General features: G+C 41.9%; 1 protein-coding gene across 1 annotated transcript; it reads right to left on the reverse strand.

The window, feature by feature from the left end:
- Nucleotides 1-685: 685 nt before the first annotated feature.
- On the reverse strand, nt 686-19278 carry ppl (periplakin). The gene is made up of 22 exons (XM_076753619.1): nt 19097-19278; nt 14548-14647; nt 12725-12879; nt 12013-12133; nt 11750-11875; nt 11329-11370; nt 10429-10590; nt 10194-10301; nt 9812-9907; nt 9593-9715; nt 9335-9481; nt 8167-8318; nt 7933-8039; nt 6818-6975; nt 6503-6681; nt 6186-6324; nt 5362-5555; nt 5065-5215; nt 4900-4983; nt 4677-4793; nt 4228-4320; nt 686-4144 (listed from the first exon to the last, which is right to left on the reverse strand). The coding sequence occupies exons 1-22, from the start codon at nt 19144-19146 to the stop codon at nt 1475-1477; spliced, it is 5274 nt and encodes a 1757-aa protein (XP_076609734.1). The 5' UTR covers nt 19147-19278; the 3' UTR covers nt 686-1474.
- Nucleotides 19279-21095: the final 1817 nt, after the last annotated feature.

The following is a 21095-nucleotide window of genomic DNA, read 5'->3' on the forward strand; positions in this document are numbered from 1 at the left end:
AAAAAAAAGTGTGGATCATCTCGAAATAGGACGGGAACGTTATTTACATTAAGGTGTCTTTGGTGAAACCGTTAACACTGATACTTGTTACTTGTAGCCATTACTTTAAACCTATCACCATAGACTTAAAAGAATAGCTAATGTTACATAATTTGCACCATTATAAACAACAACATTTGGTACTAAATAAAAGCTCCCGCTGGTTTCTTGGCTTGATCGATCTGAGCAACTGTAAACGACGTAAAACAGGCATTTTAAGAGTGTGTTATAGTGCTTCCTATGCAGAAAACCACTTCTGGCCCTCCATCTGCAGTTCACGCCACAACAAAAGAACGATGTGACGTCATCTGCAAACAAACCTATACACTGATGTCACAATATCAAGCTGTACAAATATTATAGGACAAGACCACTACTAGAGACACGGGTCCAATAAGTAATTTATTTTGAGGAGGTTTCATATGTCATAACATTATTTTTTATTTAACTGTTCAAAGGCAATATAGTAGTATATAAGAGAGGAACCTCCAACTTCTGTTGTGAACTTCTTTTGGCTAATTTTCTTTCCTTTTTCAAAAAAAAAAAGTATGTTTTTTTGTTGTTGTTGTTGCATGTTTGGCTTTCTTTGACAATGGACAAGAGAGAAGTGACAAGAGTCAGAATAGAGATGAGAGGCAGAATGACATGCAACAAAGGGTTCCTGGTGGGAATCAAACTGGGGAATGTCACGATTACACTATAAACACTAGAATACCAGGACAACTGTTTTGGGAAATTTTTACATTTCACATTAGCAAATTGTAATTTTGGAAATTTATTATTTTTACTTGTAGTAGTAGTAGTATTAGCATTATCATTACGAGCATTTTTATTAGCACTTCCTGCAAACAGTGAGACAGCAGCTGAGAGCCATCACTCAGTTATTGGACATCCATCATCAAAATATAGTATACAGAAATAATTGTTAATTTTCCTCAGCAATACCATGTTTCACTGTAATTAGATTACAAACAAAAAACCTACAATTTTTCCACTTTTATTTGACTTTTATTGAAGCTTACCAAGCACACATCAGATAAACCTGGGAAAACCCCACATATAAATGAAACATTTATTACCCTTGTGGATTTCAATGGCAATATGAAATCAAAGATATGTTCTATACTCTATTACCCAGTGTAAGAAATTAAAGCTCAGCTGAGCAAACTTTTCCAAGCACATAAAATATTATGTAGTTGGCTGTAACGATATATATCCATATATTCATGCTAGTACCACAAAATTGAATATGCATGAGAAAATAAATACATAGTGCATTTATGAATCATGGATAAAGTACAAAATAATGCCAAGTCACCATAATGTTAAAATCAGAATGGAAGTACAGTTAAAAGGAATTTTTAATCAACAGAGATGAAACAGAGTAAATCTTGAAGGATTAAACTGAAAAAGCACCCTCTTAGCATTTTTGCATTCACTTCTTGCCCGACACCATTACACCAAACTCCTGGATGGAGATTTCTTTGTTTATGTACTGCTGAAGCTGGCGATCTGTGATGTGGCCGAGACGCAACGCATCATCAATGGAGAACTTTTTCCCTGATTTTCTGTCATGAAGAACAGAGGATTCTCCCTTGGGGCCCTTAACTGTGATCTCCTCCCAGTCACACTCCTGGCTCTGTAGGTTGACGAACATCTTCCAGTCGATCAGACCAAGTTTGTAGGCCTCTTCAGGTCGCATTTCTTTGCCTGAATCCGGATCAATGACGACAATAGACCTACGGAGATGGCTCTCCCTCTGTTCCTTCTTCATTCTCACTGCTGCCAGGTTCTTCTGAAGCTTCTCAATCTCCTCATCCTTCTGGGAGGTTATGCCTTTGAGCTCTGCCAGTTCCCTCTGCAGTGAATCAAGCCTCAACTCCAGGTTCTTTCCATCCTCCCTTGTTCCGGACTCAGTGATAAGCCGGGTCTCTTTGCTGGTGATCTCAATCTCGGATCGGAGCTTGCGGATTTCATTCTGCAGCCTATGGTTTTCTTGCTGCAGTCGGCTACTTTCATCACGGATGTATTCCAGTTCTTTAGAAGATTTCGTGTTGGAGAACTCCATATCAGACAGCCTGGAAGTGAGGGTGCCCAACTCCTGGTCAAGTTCTCGCCTTCTCCTTTTCTCATCTTCCAGAGTCCTCCTTAGGTTCTCAATCTCAATCTCAGCCTCTGGATCCCTCTCAACCTGTACTTTCTCAGTACGGACGACTCTTTCTTTCACATCCATCTTCTCCAGGGTGAGCTGCTGCTGGATGAGGGCATTCAATTCTTTTTCGAGCAGAGTGCGTTTGTGCTTCTCTTCATCAAGCTGTAGTTTGAGGATGGAGTGTTCCTTCTCCTGTTGAGGATCCTGCTGCAGGACTACCTTCTGTTTGACGGTGACCTTCTCACGGTTTTCTTTGTCGCGGATCTCCAGCTCATTAAGTCTGACTCGAAGCCTTTGGATTTCCAATTCTGCATCGCGCCTTGCCCTGCGCTCACGCTCCAGATCTTCCAGCTGCAGATCCAACTCAGCCTTTTGTCTCTGCAGTCGGTAGAGCTCTGATTTCAGGCTCTCCTTTTGTTTCTGCTCATTGCTGATGTTATATGAGAAGGTGTCACACTCTGACTTGAGAAGAGGATCTTCTTCCATCTTCACCACTTCTTGCTGAACAATCTTCTCACGGACCTGAGACAGATCAATTTTCTTTAGTCTGATTTTCTCTTCTTGGGCTGACCGTTCTCTCTCAAGGTCGAGTCGTTTCTTCTGTTCATCAGCCAGTTTCTTTTTGAGAATCTCAATTTCCTCCTTGGTCTTGGGGTCTTCTCTGTATTGTAGCACTTCATTGACCACCTCTTTAGTCTGCACTTGGGGTTTAGTGTCTCTCCATGTTTGAATTTCATCACGGAGTTGGCGGATTTCCATCTCACATTTCTCAATCTGGTGGGTTTTATCAACAATTTCATTGCGAAGTCTCTCCAGCTCTCTTTCAGTCTGTGGATCTGTCTTGTATTTGATGACTTCTTTGATAATCTCTTTGATCTCCACTTGAGGTCCTCTATTCCTCAACATGGTCAACTCATCCTGAAGGGATCTAAGTTGGAGCTCTGCATCTTTAGAGCGCCTTTGGTGCTCTACAAGTTCCAGCCTGAGATTGGCAACCTCATTCTCAGCCTTAGGGTCAGGGCGGACAATCTCTCGCACTTTCTCCTGAACAACAACTTTGGACTTTTCCTCCTCTAGACTAGAAATTTTCCTTTGGAGATCAGCCTTTTCTCGCTGTGATGACCTGCGTTTGGCCTTTTCATCTTCATACTGTCTCCTGAGGTTTTCTACTTCCCTTTCAAAGGCTAGATCTTTCTCTACTTTTAGCACCTCCTTGATGGAAATCTTTTCCTCTGCCATTGCTTTCTCCTTCTCCATCCTTCTGAGCTTCTCCTGAAGAAATTGAAGTTCATCCTCTAGCTGCTTCCTGCCATCCATTTCCTTTTGCTTCCTGTCAAGGAGCACCCGGTACTCTGTCTCAAGTTGGGGATCATTCTGGACTTTGATCACCTCCTCTTCAGTGATCACCTCTTGTTCCTTGTTCTTCTCCTCAGCCAGGAGTGTGACCTGTTTTTGTATCTGAATCAGCTCATTGTCTTTCACTGACTTCTGCCTTCTTAGCTCATCCAACTCCTCCCGAAGCTTGCGTATCTCTTCCTCCTGACCACGGTCTCTTTCTATACGCAGGACCTCCTTCACTGTGTATTGCTGTGCCCCTTCTTTTATCTCTGTCTCAAGGCCACGCAGCTTCAACTTTAGCACCTCAAGGTCATTCTCCAGGGCACAGGTAGTGCGGCGCTCCTCTGAGAGTTTCTGCTGGACCTTATAGATTTCCTCATCTAGCTGGGGGTCAGGAACCTTTTTGATCAGCTCCTTCTTGACAATTGTGTCCTGGGGCTTCTGTCCTTCAAGGACATAGATGTCAGTCTGTATAGTCTCAATTTCTTTCTCTAGCTGCTCCCTCCTATGGACCTCATCTTGCAACTGCTTCCGGATTCTCCAAGGCTCTTCTCCTGGGGCAGCAGCTTGGACTGACTGGACATTTGTAGCCTGGATCATATTGGTGTCGGGTTGCTATAGAGGGACAATCTTTATTAGTATTGTTGTTTTCAATGTTCTTATTATTTATTATTAATATAATTGTGAAAGTAGTTCACCTGGTTGAGGAGACTCTGGGCAAACTCCAGATTCTGTAGCTTTTGCTTGTTGACAGCATTCACCTCAGTAAACTTAGCCTCAATAGCAGCTTCCTGTAAATAATGCAATAACATATCATGGAAAGCATGTACAGTAAACATTTAATTTAATTTAATTTAATTTAATGTTTATTTGACTTGAAATAATAATAATAATTTCCAGCCTTCAGATTGCTTTTTCCTATGTGCAATACATAATTGTATGGCTGAGTTTTACATGGAAGTTAAGCACATGCATTGAACTTCATTTGGAAAGAGAGGTTATGGAAGGCATGGATGAAGAAAACAGGGACAGGCTATATGTCTTTGCTGTGTACTTTCAAATACTTGCTCATTTCACCTAAAGAAGGTATAATGTTTTGACTGAATTGACAGTGACATATCGAGAAAGCTTGGCTGTTGTGCCTCACCTCTGCCTTGACGGCCATTGCAGGTGATTCCAGTCGGCTCCTCTTGTATGTTGGAGATACAATTCCATCCTCAAGGTCAAGGATAGATCTGAACTTCTCAGTTTCATTCTCGTAGTCCTATAAGGAGAATAAGTAAACCATTAATCAAACTTTCATCTTACTGTATTTCTGCAACTACTAGTGACGTGGTGATACAAATTAATGTAGAATGTAGAATGCTTACTTTGACAGCTTGTTGGTAAAGCTTGGCATTTTTGGAGACATTGTTCAAGTCAGACTCCTTTCTTGCAATATCAGAGAGGAGGTTCTGTAGGAAACAGAAAAGTTTGTATAAGTCTACACCAGGAACATGCAGGGGATAAATCGCCCTGTTGCTCGTCACTCTCACCCTCTGATTCTTCAGCTTGTTCTCCACTTGTCTCACGTCATCAGTTTCACGGGGCTCGTAGTTTGGGACACGAGACAGCCAGTTGTTCAGACTGTCATACTCATTGCGGTAATTGTTGTACCCCATCTTGGCTCTCTGCAAACTTTGAGACCTGCAACACACAGCAGAGGAGATCACTGTGGACATCTTATGTTTATATCTATGTGATATGCATTTTTGCTGAGTGATGCTCAGATTTCTACCAATCATTAGTGATGGACAGATTTCAGTGAACCTTTCTTGTCCTGATCCTCTCACCTGGCATCAATCTGCCTGTTGAGGTTGTTCAAGCGCTTGTTGAGCTTCTGGACATCTGCCTCCTGCCTCTCAATGTCGGGGCAGTGCTCTTGGAATTTGTTGGCCATGTTTTCACAGCTGCTTTTGGCTGAACGCAGATTCTGCTCTGTCTCAGCGATAACTGACCTCTTGGACCTCAGGTCTGATGCAACATCCTGCCAGAGCAGCAAGAGAGAGTAAGTCAAATACTCAATGATATGTTCCTCAAGAAAGTGTAATGCAGATGACAGTGACAGTGACAGATGCAGAATACATAGCAGGATTAATTTGTTAGGGGGCTCTGGGGCAAAGTTGTTGTTGGGTCCTTACTGACACCCCACCTGTCACCTGCCACAAGTATTTTATGTGTCAGTGAATGTGTGGCAATGTGATTACGCACAACTATATTTAAGAATAAGCCCCATGAGAGGACAATATAAACTAAAATAATTAGGTTCTTTTTTATTGCCTTTTAACCATTTGTCTGGCAGGATGTCTGATGATAAAGTTCTGAAGACTACAATTTTGACACAGAGCCCCTCTAAAAGACTGGTTCAGAAGACCACATAGTGCAGGAACCCTCTCATTTGATACTGTAAATTTGTTTTGCAATCAATTTTTGGAATATCCCTTCCTTTTCTTGGCACATTGTTCTGTCCTGTCCTGCCCATGCACACACAAACAAAATCTGCTGATCAGTATGTTGCTCCATAGCACTTGTAGTCTTTTAATGTCCCATTTACCTTTCTTCAGTCATAGTGGGATGTCATTATAATGTGTGGCAAAAAATAAAAGAGCCATCTTACTGCAAGATCCCGCTGTGTTTTCTCAATTGAGGAGACATCAGCTGGAGCAACCTCCTCCCTGGCCAGCATGTTCTCATAGGTGGACAGTAAAGACTTTCCATTTTGAAGGGAAGTCTCCAGCTGGTTGGAATTCTTCAGTCTAAAACAAAGGTGAGTGCAGTTATTAGGCTCATAGAAATGGATGTCATTCAACACACTTGATATGAATCCATTTAAAGCAGATTTAAAAGCAATTTGGAAGCAGACAAATATGAGGAATATTGCTCTCACAACAACTCCAGACAATGAGATACTGAGATACATATAAAGTCTCATACTTTTCCTGGGAGCACTGAAGAAGCTGCTCCACCTTGGTGTACTTCTTGTTGGCTACATCCACCTTGCTGTGGAGTTGAGGAGCACTGGCACAATTTGGGTTTGAGACCAGGAAATTCTGTGCTTCCTGCACTTTAGAGGACTTTTCTGGTTCAATCTTGCTAACAGCAGCAGAAATGTCCTGAAAGGAAATGTCTCGGTTAGCAAGTTCTAAAAATCACAAACACCCTCTCAGCTTTTTGAACTACATTGAGAGATGTAGTGGTTGTGTGAAACTGCATTTAAATCCAACAACAGAATGAAGTGGAAGTTATTACCTTCATGTCCTGCAGGCGATCAGCACTGTCCTGCAGTGGCCTGTTCTGCTCCAGTGGTGGGCGCACTCGAGCATAAATGGCCTTTTCCTGTTTGTCCAGGTCACTGACAACCTTATCCAGACCGGCCATCAGCTGGCGGCACTGCTGCTCCTGCTTGTCTGAGGTCACACACAGTCACACACAAAATGATGAGCTTCATTATTTAGAGCCATCTAATTTCTTCAGTGGCGCAGGGTGACCGCTCTGATAGGCCGTAAAACATGTCATATAGGACCTCCACATATGATTTCCAATGAAATCTTTGCCTGACAGCCAGTAGCCAACAGTTCTGTTCCATGCCAAATTACTGACCAATTTCATGCAAACCTGGCATAGCTGGATGACAGTTTAGGTAGCAGCTGTTAACTTAGCACTGCTTTTAGAATTTAATGGATGGTTTAAGTTTATTACAAAGTGAGTCTTATTTTCATAGATTGGGCTGTTATTTTGGCTATGGCCAAACAAGAAACATGACCAGTCAGACACTAAAACAGTATATTTGGCGGTGAGTAAGAGATAAGAATCCCTCGTTGCATAGGAAAAGTGAGTGCGCACTGCAGTAAGTACAGTTTAAGCAGAGAGTGGGTTTTTAACCTGTGACGGATACTAATAACAGACTATCATGGGGGTTTGTTTGTCTGATCATTTAACAGCTTGTGTTTCTTGCCCTGTTACACCTCTTTTCTCCACTGTTTCGAGATCTCAGCCATTCATTTGGTGAGTACAATATTATCAAGTTCTATGATCCAAGATCTCAATCAATCAGAAGTATCCTTTCAATGCCAACATCTGATGACATAATGGAACTAACAACTAGATTTTGATACAGGGACACGTAATAACACTTCACCTATGGCAAGAGCCTTCATCTTTAATGCAGAATATGCTTTAGAAGAGAATATTCCTAAATCATCAAACAAAATTACACATTATGTAATTGCCACAAACCAACTGCCACACAGTGAACAAGGGGCTTTACACTGTGCCTGGCTGGTGATTCAGATTTGTTAGCTCATGCTAGCACATGACAAATTTCATAAAATCTGAAATACAGCATTACTGGACTTGTCCTGTACCTGCTGTGCCAGCCCCACTCTCCTTCTTCAGCTCATCGAAACGTTTCAGCAGAGTTCCCTTGCTGCTCGCCATCTTCTGCTTGATGGCTTTCTGCTGGCTGGCCAGGCTGCAAGCACACGATACAACAAACGGTTATTCCTATTGTAATTGCACTACAATAAAATACAACTGAGTTTGTCATCCAGTGAATGTAGTTTTTGTACACATGGATGTACATGTTCATACACACTCACTTTTCAGAGATGGCCACTGCCTCAGGGTCAGTGGGGGGGATAATGAAGCAGACAGCCGGGGCAGTGAGTTTACGTCCAGCTATATCCTTCACGTCCCATTTGGTGCCATTGTTCCGCAGCAGAGTGTACCTTTCTCCACGCAGAATCTGCCCCTGAATACGTCCAACAATTACAATCTGTCATCTGCTATTAGACCACAGTTTAATCTAAAACAGTCACATTCAAGACGACAAAACACAGAGCTTTGGTTGACAGATTAACAATTAAAGAGGCTTTTAGGTAAAAGTAAAAGTTTGTAACACAAATGTTGCAATTCCATTTTGAACTTTGGTGACTTCACCATTCAAAGTGTAATAAAGAACTAGAATCTTTAATAGGTAAATTTTGTTTTATTTAATTTAATTGAAAACCTGGAATGAGTGAGGTCAAGAGACAACCTACACAGGAGATTTGCTACACCTAAGCTGAACAGCTCCATAGGCAGAGCAGCTCTAGTCAAAGTGCAGATTTTAAATCCTCTGTATTCTGATCCCAGGGGTTTTAAATAACACCCTCAGAGTCTCAGCCTGGGCTCTCTTCTGAGGGGATTTGAATACATTACACTACAAAACCCTAAAGTTACAGGAAAAGGCAAAGCAAAGGGAGAGTGCTTAGTCATGCACTGTGATAGTAGAGAGCATCCTGGGATTAAAGCACTGACAGCCAGTGACAGAGAAAAAATAACATTAAATAAAGATAAGATGGAAATGGGGTCAGTGCGGCACAGAAAGACAATGAGATGACAAATATGGAGGAAATAAGACAGTTAGGAAATCAGAAGAAAGGATTGACTGAACGGTAGAAAAACAGATACATTTCTTCAATGTCTTCTCTTTTGATCTGAAAATAACTAAACTGAATAATAAAAGTAATAACTCAGATGGTTAACATGCTCTGTGATGATCACCTTAGGTGAATTTAAGTCTGAATTCAGTTGTACCTGCTGTTAAATTGTGTGTGACAACATTATGACCAAACCTAATCTCAGTTTAAATGAACTAACATCTTTTCCAAGCTTCGTCAAGCTTCTGGGGGAAACACTGAAGACTGAAATACTTGGAAATAAGGGTTTTGGGTTTCTCGCATTCAGAATTGATGAACAAATGACAAGTAATTCTGCAATACATACCTCATCTGTGTCAAACTCACACAGAGCCTCAATGGGCAGCAGCTTTTGGGGAGTTTCCCGGCGATACTTCAGAGGCAAAACCTGCTGGCTGCGCTTCTGAAGAGCTTTGACCCGTTCATCAAAGTGGTCCATGGCCTTGGCTTGGTCCTACACATACACACACACACACACAGAAAAGCATATTTTCCAGTGTTGTTGAAGGAGTCAGTGGTACTGACAGTTGGAGATGTATCCATGTTCAGACAAAGAAATACTCACATCTAATTCCCTGATCAGACCCTCCATCTGATACACATCTTTGAACTCTGGGTTGTACTTCTGGTTGATCTCTGTATCCAGACGCTTCAGCAGGTCCTGAGTGTCACGCGCCTCCTTGTTGTACTGGACACATAGATACACACACCAACATGGATGAGCTTTACATGTCTGAATGTGTTTGAATATGCCGGGTACATTTCTGCCACCTGTGTCTCGAACCTTGTTGTACTCATCCATGTGTTTGAGATGGTTTTCCTCACAGATGAGTAGGTTCAGGTACTCCTTCCAGTCAGCATGGACTGCCTCCATGTGAGCCTGGTAAACAACAATAATAATAATATAAGAATTTGTGTAGCACTTATTAAAACTAGCACAGGTGCTTTACACAGAAAACACAACAATGAATTACACAGTAATGTACGGCTAAACAGGCAGGTAAAAGGACAAAATACAGGAAGGAATACAGCAAATTAAGAACCATAAAGAAAACACCAACAATAAAAGACAAGGGGTGAATTACACATGTGGGTATTTTCATTGGTAAGACTGGTACTCGTATCCCCCCCCCCCCCCCCAGTGCAGTAGATAGATAATCCTGTACCTCTATAACATTCTTCCCTGGATGGTCAGCGGCAACCAGCTTCTCTCCATCGTCATTCAGCTTGGTAATGGTGGCCTCTTTGGACTCCAAACATTTACTGATGAAGTTCTGTTGGGGTGAGACAGATGTGCTGACTAAACTGGGGATCATATTGTATTTACTTGGTAGTGTCCATCCTTGTATTCACTGCTGCTCATTTCATATACAGAGCTTATGTGTCCATCCCCTCAGCTACCTCATACTGCCTCTGGCGGGCAGGGTAGTCCAGGTTGGTGTCGCTCCAGTCGTAGTTGATCCTCTCGTCTGCCTGCTGGTCCATCCAGTACAGCTCATTGGTGCAGCGCTGCATGTAATCCCGCAGGCTCAGCAGGTTGCGCTGACGCATGGTGGAGTTGGACTGGTGGAGGGAAAGAAAAAAAGCAGAGTTTCAAGCAGCTGGCTAGCTAACAAAATTAACCGGAGAAAAACACATTTTTGAATGTAAGTATTTAACAATATAAGTACTGCTAAACTGGAAATAAAAAGAACCCATTTCAGGTGAATTGAACTGTTTTCAAGTGACTTAAATAACAACATTGTCACATTAAAGGCCCTACGTGTAGACTTTTTATATGATTATATCATCCTTCAAACTACTCTAGTGGCACTCTAATGGTTTTTGTTTGTGGAACATACCATGTGCTCTAAAGCTACTTACCGGCTACTTAATATATTTTCATTTAATTTTCAACTTGAAGGATAAGGTGGGCATTATTTTATACTTATCTTATTAAGAACAAATCCAATGAAAGCACCAAAACCGACAACATGCCTGTCTGTGGCTTTCAGCGCTAAGCCCACTGGTATCCACTGGAGACGCGGAGCTTTAAAAACAGCTCACAGACACATAGCTTCATTTTTCAAAAAAGGCTCAGTAATTTCCTAAATCAGCAGCTCATTGTACTTTCCAATAAATGACGGTGTGTGTGTGTATTAATGGTAAAGAAGGAACACGTCACCCAGCGCAAGTTTAGAATAGTTTTTGGACAAAGATGGCGAGAGAGATAGAGCAGGCCTCTGTATGTGACAGCGACATGCCATTTGTTTAAATGAAACTGATGAAATGAAAGATTGAATGTGTGTGTGGGTTTCTTACCAGCAGTTTGTTATACTTCATCTGGAGGCTACTGACATATTCCTGAAGAAACAGAGAAAAGAGGGAGAGTGAGAACAAGGCAAAAAACACAAGGAGTCATGTGAGTCACAACGGATTTTCCAAACACAGACCCCTTGCCTACTGCACACCACTGTTAACATGATGGTTATGTAAAATTGTGCAAGCTTGTAATCATAATGTGCAATTGTGCGATTCATTTTTGATTCAGTTCTGTGTTGCTACTGTTGTTTGCTAGCATTACAGAATTTTGTTATTTTTGTGACTCTAATAAACCAATGAAACACATAATATCCAACTGAACTGATCATTTCAAGGAACTACCACACCTTCGTGATAATTACTACTCATGAAACTGAGAAATCCTGACATCATTCAGCCACTTCTGGTTTTCTGTTTGTACCTTGTCTCCACTGCTGGAGATGTGTGGAGCCAGAGCCTCCACCTCGCTGTGGAAGATGTTGTGTTCCTCCACTTCATTCTCCACAGATGGTAAGTCCTGGCCAAAGCCCTTGTTGTTCAGGTTGTCCTGGGCAGGGAGACAAAACAATACACTTTAGTCCACTCCACCACATGTTAACAGTTTGAACTAAACTTTTTCTGGCTACTACTGAAAAGAACTTTGACTTCTGGCTCTCTGTGTGGGTGTACAGATATGCCTCTTACCAGTTTCTCATCCATCATGTTGCCCCAGTTGATGGTGGGCCTCCCCTCAGTGCGGGTCAGGTGGTAGATATGATCATGATCCTCTCTGAGCTTCCTCACCCTGTCACGCAGCTGCCTCATGCTGAATACACAACAAACAAGTGATGTTTACGAAACAGCATGAAAAGATAACACAGCTTCTGTGTGTACAAACAGCAATGACATTTCTTCATAAGAGCATCAGGCTGGGGAAAATTACATGTGCTATAATGGCTCAGCTATGTCATACTCACTCTGCTGCTCACAAACACATTCACTAATTAGTATCAATTGTCAAGTATCGGTTCATTTACCTCAGTGGCAATTATTTCTAATTTCCCTTCTTCTCCAGTTGATGCAAACTCAACACTTCCTAAATGTTTACCTGTTGTCCTGAAACTGTCCTGACATTTCCTGCAGATTTTTCACACCAGACAACAGCTAAACTTGGAGGAACTGATGAGTTTACATTAATTGGGAAACAGGGGAATTAGGAATGAAGCGTTGTCTCTTGCACAGTATAAGAACATTCCAAATAGAGGCCCGGTTCAGTGTCTAGCTAGTGTTGTGTGCAGCTTGCTGACACCAACATACATGACTTCTTCTGGATGTTGTAATTTCCATATTTTGTCACCTAGCACAGTGTAACCTTTAGGAATTGGAAAAAGCTCAGGAGCAGTACAGAAGTACTCACTCCTGCTCTATCATCTCAGCCTGTGGATGCTGGAGGCGCTTGGCATTGACGGCGTCCTCATCCAGGGAATTGAGCAGCTCCAGGGAGTTGAGGATTCTCTTGTTGGTGTCATCCTGATACAGCGGCTGCTTCCCCTCATTGATCTTACTCACATCCTGCATGAAAAACACACTGGAGGTAAGAAAGATGGCCACACTTTCATGTAAAGTGAACACAAACAGCAGCACAAAAACACACATAAATCTCCCCTCCACTGTCGAAAATATAAAAGGCTGAATTCTTTTTTTTTCTTTTTTTTTTACTTTATTCAATATTTTCGATTGCTTTTAAGTCACAGTGAAACAGAAGTTAGAGCAGCTTCAATAATGCCACAGGTTTCAGAGTGGAAAGGAATATGTGGGCAGGGTTTATTTACGTGAGGGATTAACTATATTTCCTCAAATAAAGTCAAATAAAAGTCGGGTCTTAAATAATGGCCGGGGGCAGCTGCAGCAATCCAATGAAGGCTGGAATAAATACAAGAGTTGATCAACTCCTCACAATTTCCATTGCTTCAATTTAATATATTCAACATAATAATGCTCTTTTCAATATGTGTTGTAATGGATCACTTACCTTAAATGTTATAGTCCAATTTCAGTCAAATTTCAAATTTAGGATCAATATGTGATAACATCTCAGCCAAACTGTATTTTGTAGTGACGTATAAGAGCCACAAGATGGCAGTAGCTACATTTCAGGTACCGAAATGGAACTGTGCACAACAGTCCAAATGTTTCTGCCAATGTTTCACAATAAAAGGCTTGTTAAGAAATGAAGGGGTAAGATAAGATAAGCTAAGATAAGATAGACTTTATTTATCCCACAATGGGGGGAAATTCACATGTTACAGCAGCAACAAGACAAGCTACAGGGCTTTTACTGTGAAACAGATACAGAAACATCCCGAACACAACAAAAACAGAAAATACAGACACTTCCATACACTTCTAATGAGCCGTATGTGACGACTGAGACAGATTACTTTTGTCTGAGTATATATAGTATTTTTTAGGAAAATGCCAGTCAGCATAAAGCAGTGGCAAAAGATTTATCGGGACAAACTGGAAGTGGGAGGGGATCAGAAAAATGAGGCTTCGTACTAAAATATGACTTTGACAGTGTTTGTTCGCTGTAGTTTTGATTATTGAATTCATGAGTGCTCTAATCAAATCTAATGTTTGGTGTATCCTCTAAAAACACAAACACTGGAGCGCCTTGGTACAGTGCATGCCACAAGGCCACACAGTTGCCACTGTCACTGGTTCAGGTCTGGTGACCTGTGACCTTCCATAAAAATATAACACTGTTTTTTAGATGCACGACACCGCTGTGATATTAGCGGTGAGACGTATGACATATGTTGTATGCTGTCGGTGCCATATGTTGTCGTCAACAATGTTGCTGTTGTCAGCATTTTTCAAAAAGTTGAAACCCTGGTTTAAGTTGCTCTTATGAACCCCCCTGACGTCATCAGAGTACTAATGATTTGGTCTTGAAGACTACAAACAGAAAGCCTGCATTATGAAGTGCAGGTGTAGTGTTTGACAGATGTGGCTGTTTACTAAGCGGAGGGGGTCCACAGCCTAATGAAGGCTCTAATGAAAGACAGTCGCAGCACGGGCAGTGTAGGCTCCCGTGCTTCTGGATTCTGACCCCTACTCGGCTGCTGCTCCAATTCCTTTGTCTGTTTTTATTTAACTGGTAAATTTCCTGTGTATTTGGAAATTGTCCGTATTAACAGATCTCTGAGGCCTTTCGGAGTCTTTGTTATCAGATGGTACCTTGTTGAGGTTCTGCTCGACGTCATAGATGTTCTTCTGCACTTTATCAGCATTCTTCTGCAGCTTCTCGATCAGGGCACTCAGTTCCGTGGACGGAGCACTGGAAGACAAACACAGACAGGTGAATCAGGTCTGTTATGTCCACAAGTTGCCACTGTTGAATGTATTGATAAAAGAAATCATTGGCAGATTCATCCATAATGAAAATACCCATTTGTAGCCACATGTAGTTATCTTGTGCCTATCTGAATGTAATTATTGTAAGTTGCCTTGGACAAGCAAATGAGTTATATATTTGTCTTTGCACGTGTTGGAACGTTATTAAAAGGTCATTACACCACACCTGACAGCAGTGTTTGACGTCAAAAACAACATATGGCCAAAACTGAGGTTTGCAAAATACAAGGATGCTCTAAACTCTAATTACCATCAGCAGAGAGTAGTGCACGAAACATTCCTGTCAGCCAGCAGCCTCTCATATTAGCCAGTGTTAAAATGATGGTGGCAGGTCATATCGGATGTGCTGATGTTAATTAACTAGTAACAAGCAACTTGATGACAGGAGAAAATTGAAACTTGGCTGTTTGTGTGCAGCTGGTGTCTGTAGCCAGCCAAAGATCCTCTGTGAGGGAAGAAGCTCCACTCTGCAAAAACCACTGTACAATCTGAGTGATTTATCCTCTCTCAAACTGATCGCATCATGTCAACTTCAGGAGTCGCATTCTCCACTTAGACTTTAGCAGCTGTCATTTCAAAGTGTCAGACACATATTAGGTGAATACAAGCATCAGATCAGCTTCAGTATTGGCAGATATCAGATGTTAATAGGCTCTGATTGGAATCAGGGCCAAAAAATGTAAGTCAGGGCATCCATAATGTCCACAGCCTAATCTGAACACTACACTGTGATATGTACTGTACACACCTACTGTACATAATATGTAAGCACAACAGTTTTCAGTTAATCTTATAGCTATTGATGACTTGATGAGTCATAACCTAACTGCTTCTATCCAACACTTTATTTCCTCAGTCCCCTTCATACCAAGATGGTGACTCATGTCGTTCCTGAGAATCAAAATAACTACCAGAGCCGGAGCTGCGTCCGACCTGCTGGATGCAAATGAACATAACTCATTATAATATATAACATCACATAACTGAAAACCCAGCAATTCATTTGTTCGCACACATCTGCCATACCGTCAAAAAGACACCATCAACCACAAATCTACGTGATTGCATGTTGTGCTCTCTGAGTTCAGTGAACAACTTATTAGCAGGACACTGACAAGTTTATAACACACAGCTGAAGTAAAGGAAACCAGCCCAGCTGGTTTTAGCCTCATATCATGCAGGAGACACACCTCGTCCGATTACTGTGATTACTATCAGTCAGTGCTACATATGTCAAAGTGCATGTTCATGTGCTCGTGTAAAGCATTGTATCACTCACAGTGTATGAGGTGTGTTAATGTGAAGCACAGGAAGCAACTATCTGTTAGATCACCTCCAGTGGGGCCTTTATTATTTATTTTGATGTGTGTGTGTGTGTGTGTGTGTGTGTGTGTGTCTGTGTGTGTCTGTGTGTGTGTGCATATGTATGGGCCGGTGACAGACAAATAGCAGTCCATGTCTGTCAGTTTCAAATGCACCATCCATCTCCTCACACACACACATGCACATCCACACCTATCCACTGTTTGTACACCACCTCCATAACATGTGCAGAATGCACACTGGACACTGACTTTCATTTCCAAGGCCCTGCTGGCTTTGAAATGAAACAAGATCAGAACAAGTTTGAACTGGCATGTACAGTAGAGTTCTGCGGCAGCCTGTAGTTTAACTGTCGAGGCCCAACACCCTGAGGGGGTTTTCTGTCATCTTAGAACACGAGCCCAGGATAGCAAACACATCCAGTTCTGTTTTCTCACTGAAACCCTCAAACCAACAGGTCCTTGTGTAAGCACACTCCTTTCCAGACCGCATGGCTCTCATATCTCTATTTGGATTATTACTACAAGACTCAATGCATGATAACAAAAAGAACATCGGCAGGTCATTGAGTGACTGTTTCCTTACAGGTTTTTAGAAGATAAAATCCACCGGTGTGTACAGAACATGTGTATGTAAATTCACGGTTTTCAGAGCAGAGATGTTTTTCTTCTAAAATTCCGAACAGATGAGAACCCGCCCTGCCTTGGTCTTTTGAGTGTTTAGCAATCCCACTCACTGTTCAAAATGAACAGCCTCACATTACATAACTACAAACAGCTATTTGTTTTGGTTCTCAGAATGCTGCTTTTTAATTACTGTATTTCAAACATCTGAAAATAATAAAGCAACAATAATTCTACCTGCTCTGCCATGTACTGTGAGCTCTAAACATGTTGTCAATAGTTTCCAGGGAGGCTCACTGGTTCTAATTCAGTGTTTTGAGTGTGGTTATGTTGGTTCTGGGAAGGAATTGGCACTGGAGTGCTAGCTTGAGAAACACGACTCTGGCGTTTCCACAGGGAGAGGGTCAAATTAGAACCAGAAAGCTCCAGCACGAAGTCACAGTGGGTGTGGATGGCGTCACAGCAAACCCCGAGCCCTGCTCTGTCTCAGCTGCCTGCTCTCCATCCATATGCTGCTGATGATCCATGAATGGATTATGAGACCATGCTAGGCACAGACATTTAAATGGACCCCCACCCTTATTACATAATAGCAAGATCAACAGATTGAAAATCAGCCGCATCATTTCTAGTCACTTTGAGTCTCTCCGCGGTCATTTTGCTTCTCTTTCTGGTTGTTTTACATCTTTTTGCAGACCAGAGGCTCCCCTAATCACTGAGCTGTGCCCGTTAGGCCTCTTCAGTAATCCATCAATGTCTAGATAAGGAGAGGAACTGTATTTCCAAACATACACTATCTGTCTTTAACTTTCTCTTACCCAACTTCCTATGAAGAGATTTCAAGTTTAAAACCTTGTAACAGGCCTAAACTAGCAATGCACTTTATTACTGTTTGGATGCAAAGACAGCAACTAATCCCCTGCTCCGGGGTTTGGCGATCCGGCCATCTTTGGATCCCAAGCTTCAACTTGAACCTGTCAGTAGCCTGGCTCACACTGACAGCTCACCAGATACCTGAGATCACAGCTTTCCTTGTTTTATTATTATCATTAGTATTATTATTATTATTATTTTAACATGCAACAACTAAAAGCTGAATAAGAAGAGCATCATGGAGAAAATGAAGTGGGGTAGCTGTATCAATAAGATTCCATCACTATCTGTTGGTGGTTATCATGGTACAGAAGTTGTTAAGTAGTCACTACAACAGCAGCTTATCTTCTCTAAGGCATCCTCACTGTTGCCTAATGAGCAGAAACCAATAACTGCATAGAACAGTACAGAGACTAGGAGTCCTACGGAGAAAGAGGGACTGCTCCTTTTCTCTGGTTGGCAGGTGTGACAGGGTGGAGCACACCTTACTCTGGAGGATAACTGTTTGAACAGATTTGCCGACCTTTTGCTACTCGACACCTAAGGGTGTTATTTTTGGGGCCCCTGACTCTCTAATGCCTGCTGAGTGACGGAGCATTACGCTCTCTATTGTCTTTAAAGGTATTCCTCCTTCAGCAGAGCTGGTTGAAGGGGGACATTTGGTTAAAATGACTTTATCATTTCCAGGGTGGAAAAACAGATAAATGTCAGCTTCAGCGCACAACACCAGTGAAAAGACAAAAAGGCTTGGTGGAGAAACATTGAGGGAGAGGCTGCAACTAATTCCTCACACATTGTCTTTCCAAGGAGGACAGCCGAATACTTATCAAACCTGTTACTGCAACTTTACAACACTGCCTACCAACCCCACCCTCACATGAATTAAAGCACACATTATGCAATCTAATTCACAATTTGTTGTCATTCGTGTCTTAAACGGAACAATTTATTGAGTGGATTCATGTCATGCACCACAGAGCTCAGTTTTACAGTCGATCCTTGGTAGTTTGCATGAAACAAGTTAGTCCTCGACAGGGTACGCCTTGTTCTCGTTGCATGCTCAGGATACGCACCATACTCCTTTTGAAAAATGGCAAAATCTAAATGACTTTGCCTGTACACTAAATAAACCATAATTTAGATTAAACTTGAGTTGCTTCGTGAACAAATATAATATTATGTTAAATTCGGCATGTATATAAATCACCTAGCATGCATTTCTTATATTTATTTCTATATTTTATTGCACTGCGGTTTATTTTAGTGGAAGAAGTTCGTACAGAAGCAGCAACAAAAGATGAAGACAGCATGCTCCTTCATTGATAATGTTGCTCCCGCAATTAAGAGTGACTGAGGAATTCGGAAAAGTTAGTACAGGTAAGTCAGGTAGTTACCGAATCGACCATCGCGAAGCAAGGTCACTTTAAAGTGTCATTTTTTTTAAATGAAGTTTGGCACAGCAGGTCCGAACTGGAACAAGCAGGTCAACTCACGAGGACTCAAAAGGTCCAAAAGACGCCATAGCTGGTTGGAAATGAAAGTCTTCTACTTACGGTGATTTCGGTTGCGTTATAGCGGTGGACTTGCTCTTTCTCTTGAACATGGTGACAGGTCACCTGTCAGTGGCTTCCGATAAGAAAACAATCCCAGCAGCGCAGGTGAACCTCAGCTGTGTGTCCTCTGCTCGTCCCGACCTCCCGTGTGTGTGTGTCGTGTGTCAGATTCCACACAGCTTGTCAGTGTCAGAGCTTCCCCTCCCACACACACACACACCGGAGCTGCAGCAGCGCCCTCATCACACCCAGCCAGGCCACCTGTACGCCAGGCCCCGCCTCCCAGGTATTCACACACACACACACACACACACACACACACACACACACACACACACACACACACACACACACACACACACACACACAAGTTTGATTATTCAATGCAAATAAACAGGATTGAAATGAACACTGCGGCTGAGAGATATGAGCACATTTCAAAAGAGTTTATGTCCTGGAAAAGAAAAGCAGAGCAGTGTCTGCAGTGCAGTGCAGTACAGTGCACAATATTATGGCACAAATATTCAAACAAGTACACAACTATATAAACCAGGGTGTGGCAGCATAACCTTTGCTTCTCATGGATTTATGAATGCAGTTATTATCATTAGCTATGGAGGGGAGAGCAAGTATGGCATAAAGATATATGTTAATACAGATCAATTATGAATCCATAGACCAATGTGGGTATGCCATAAGTAATCTGTGCGTGTGTGTGTGTGTGTGTGTGTGTGTGTGTGTGTGTGTGTGTGTGTGTGAGTGGGCGGGTGGGTGGGAGAATGGTTTGTAGCTGGGGGGTGTGGCAGCAAGACTACACCGGCTGAACCAGTCAGACTCGACAGTATCCTCCTACTATGTGAATGTTGTCTGTTTGTGTGCGTGTGTGTGTCTCAGTCAGTGTAAGGTGTGTTACAGTGATACTACGAATCAGAATTTCTGGGTGAATTAGGCCACTAACTGAACTGCAAAGATAAAGAACTGACACATCTGCTCAGCTCATGCGTACTGTGACTTTACACCGAACACTGACAGATTAAGAAACAATGGTGAAAACTGAAGCAGCAGAGGTTGATATCGATCAAATTCCAAAAGTGGATCCTGCGTTTCCCACAATGCAACTCGACAGAGCAGATCTTCAGAGTCTCATCCCACGCCGAGGTCATGCCCCTTTTAGAATGACATTAGCACTGCAGCAAAAATGCCATCACCCAATCAAATACTTGCAAGTGATGGCAGACTACTTTATGGGTGCCTCATTTCCACTGTGTCCATCACAGGTGTTGAGAAGCAAGATCAAATGTCTGTCACTGTAATAACTTGCCAAACTTAAATCCTTCCTGATGTTCTGATCCACTGTGCAGTGTTTCGACATCTGTAAATAAACTGTTTCTAAAACCGTGCTTTCTGGATTGCACTCCATTGTTTCCTCAGAACCCACCAAGTCAACGCTTCCATGCATCAGGAAGTTTTGCAGAAGCACACAGGCCTTACTTTCTAAAACATTTTGGTTTTTGGTTTCACACTTCCTCTTGCATGTCCAGTCTAAGTTATTCCCTGATTTGCAAAAAGTTTTCTAAACTGTCGACTTATCTTTCAATCCTACACTGTATCCCTCTAACAAAGTCATGGAAAGGGATTCACTCCATAGTAAATGAAAGGGTCAACATGTCCTCACACCACGGCTGGTGGATCTCATGCACTCTAAGATCCTTTGAGGCTTCCAGTCCGTTTGTACACATTAAGTAAATGATTGCGTATTGGGCTATGAGCTCTGTGAAAGCACTTCTGGGTGTAGTTAACATTGACAAAAGTTTCCCTGTTAAGCAAACATATACATGTTTGTGTGATACAGGAAAAAAAAAACCCTTTGCAGAGGGCTAAGATCAAAAAAAAAGTTTATAGTCTGCAATGATGGTGACCCTGGCTCAACTTTTGAGTAAATTATGAATCCTGCTTCAGTAGAGTATAGAGATCAGTGGTATCATGATAATCTTTTAAG

Source organism: Chaetodon auriga, chromosome 16, assembly GCF_051107435.1.
Source record: "Chaetodon auriga isolate fChaAug3 chromosome 16, fChaAug3.hap1, whole genome shotgun sequence".
In the NCBI taxonomy this organism is placed as follows: domain Eukaryota; kingdom Metazoa; phylum Chordata; class Actinopteri; order Chaetodontiformes; family Chaetodontidae; genus Chaetodon; species Chaetodon auriga.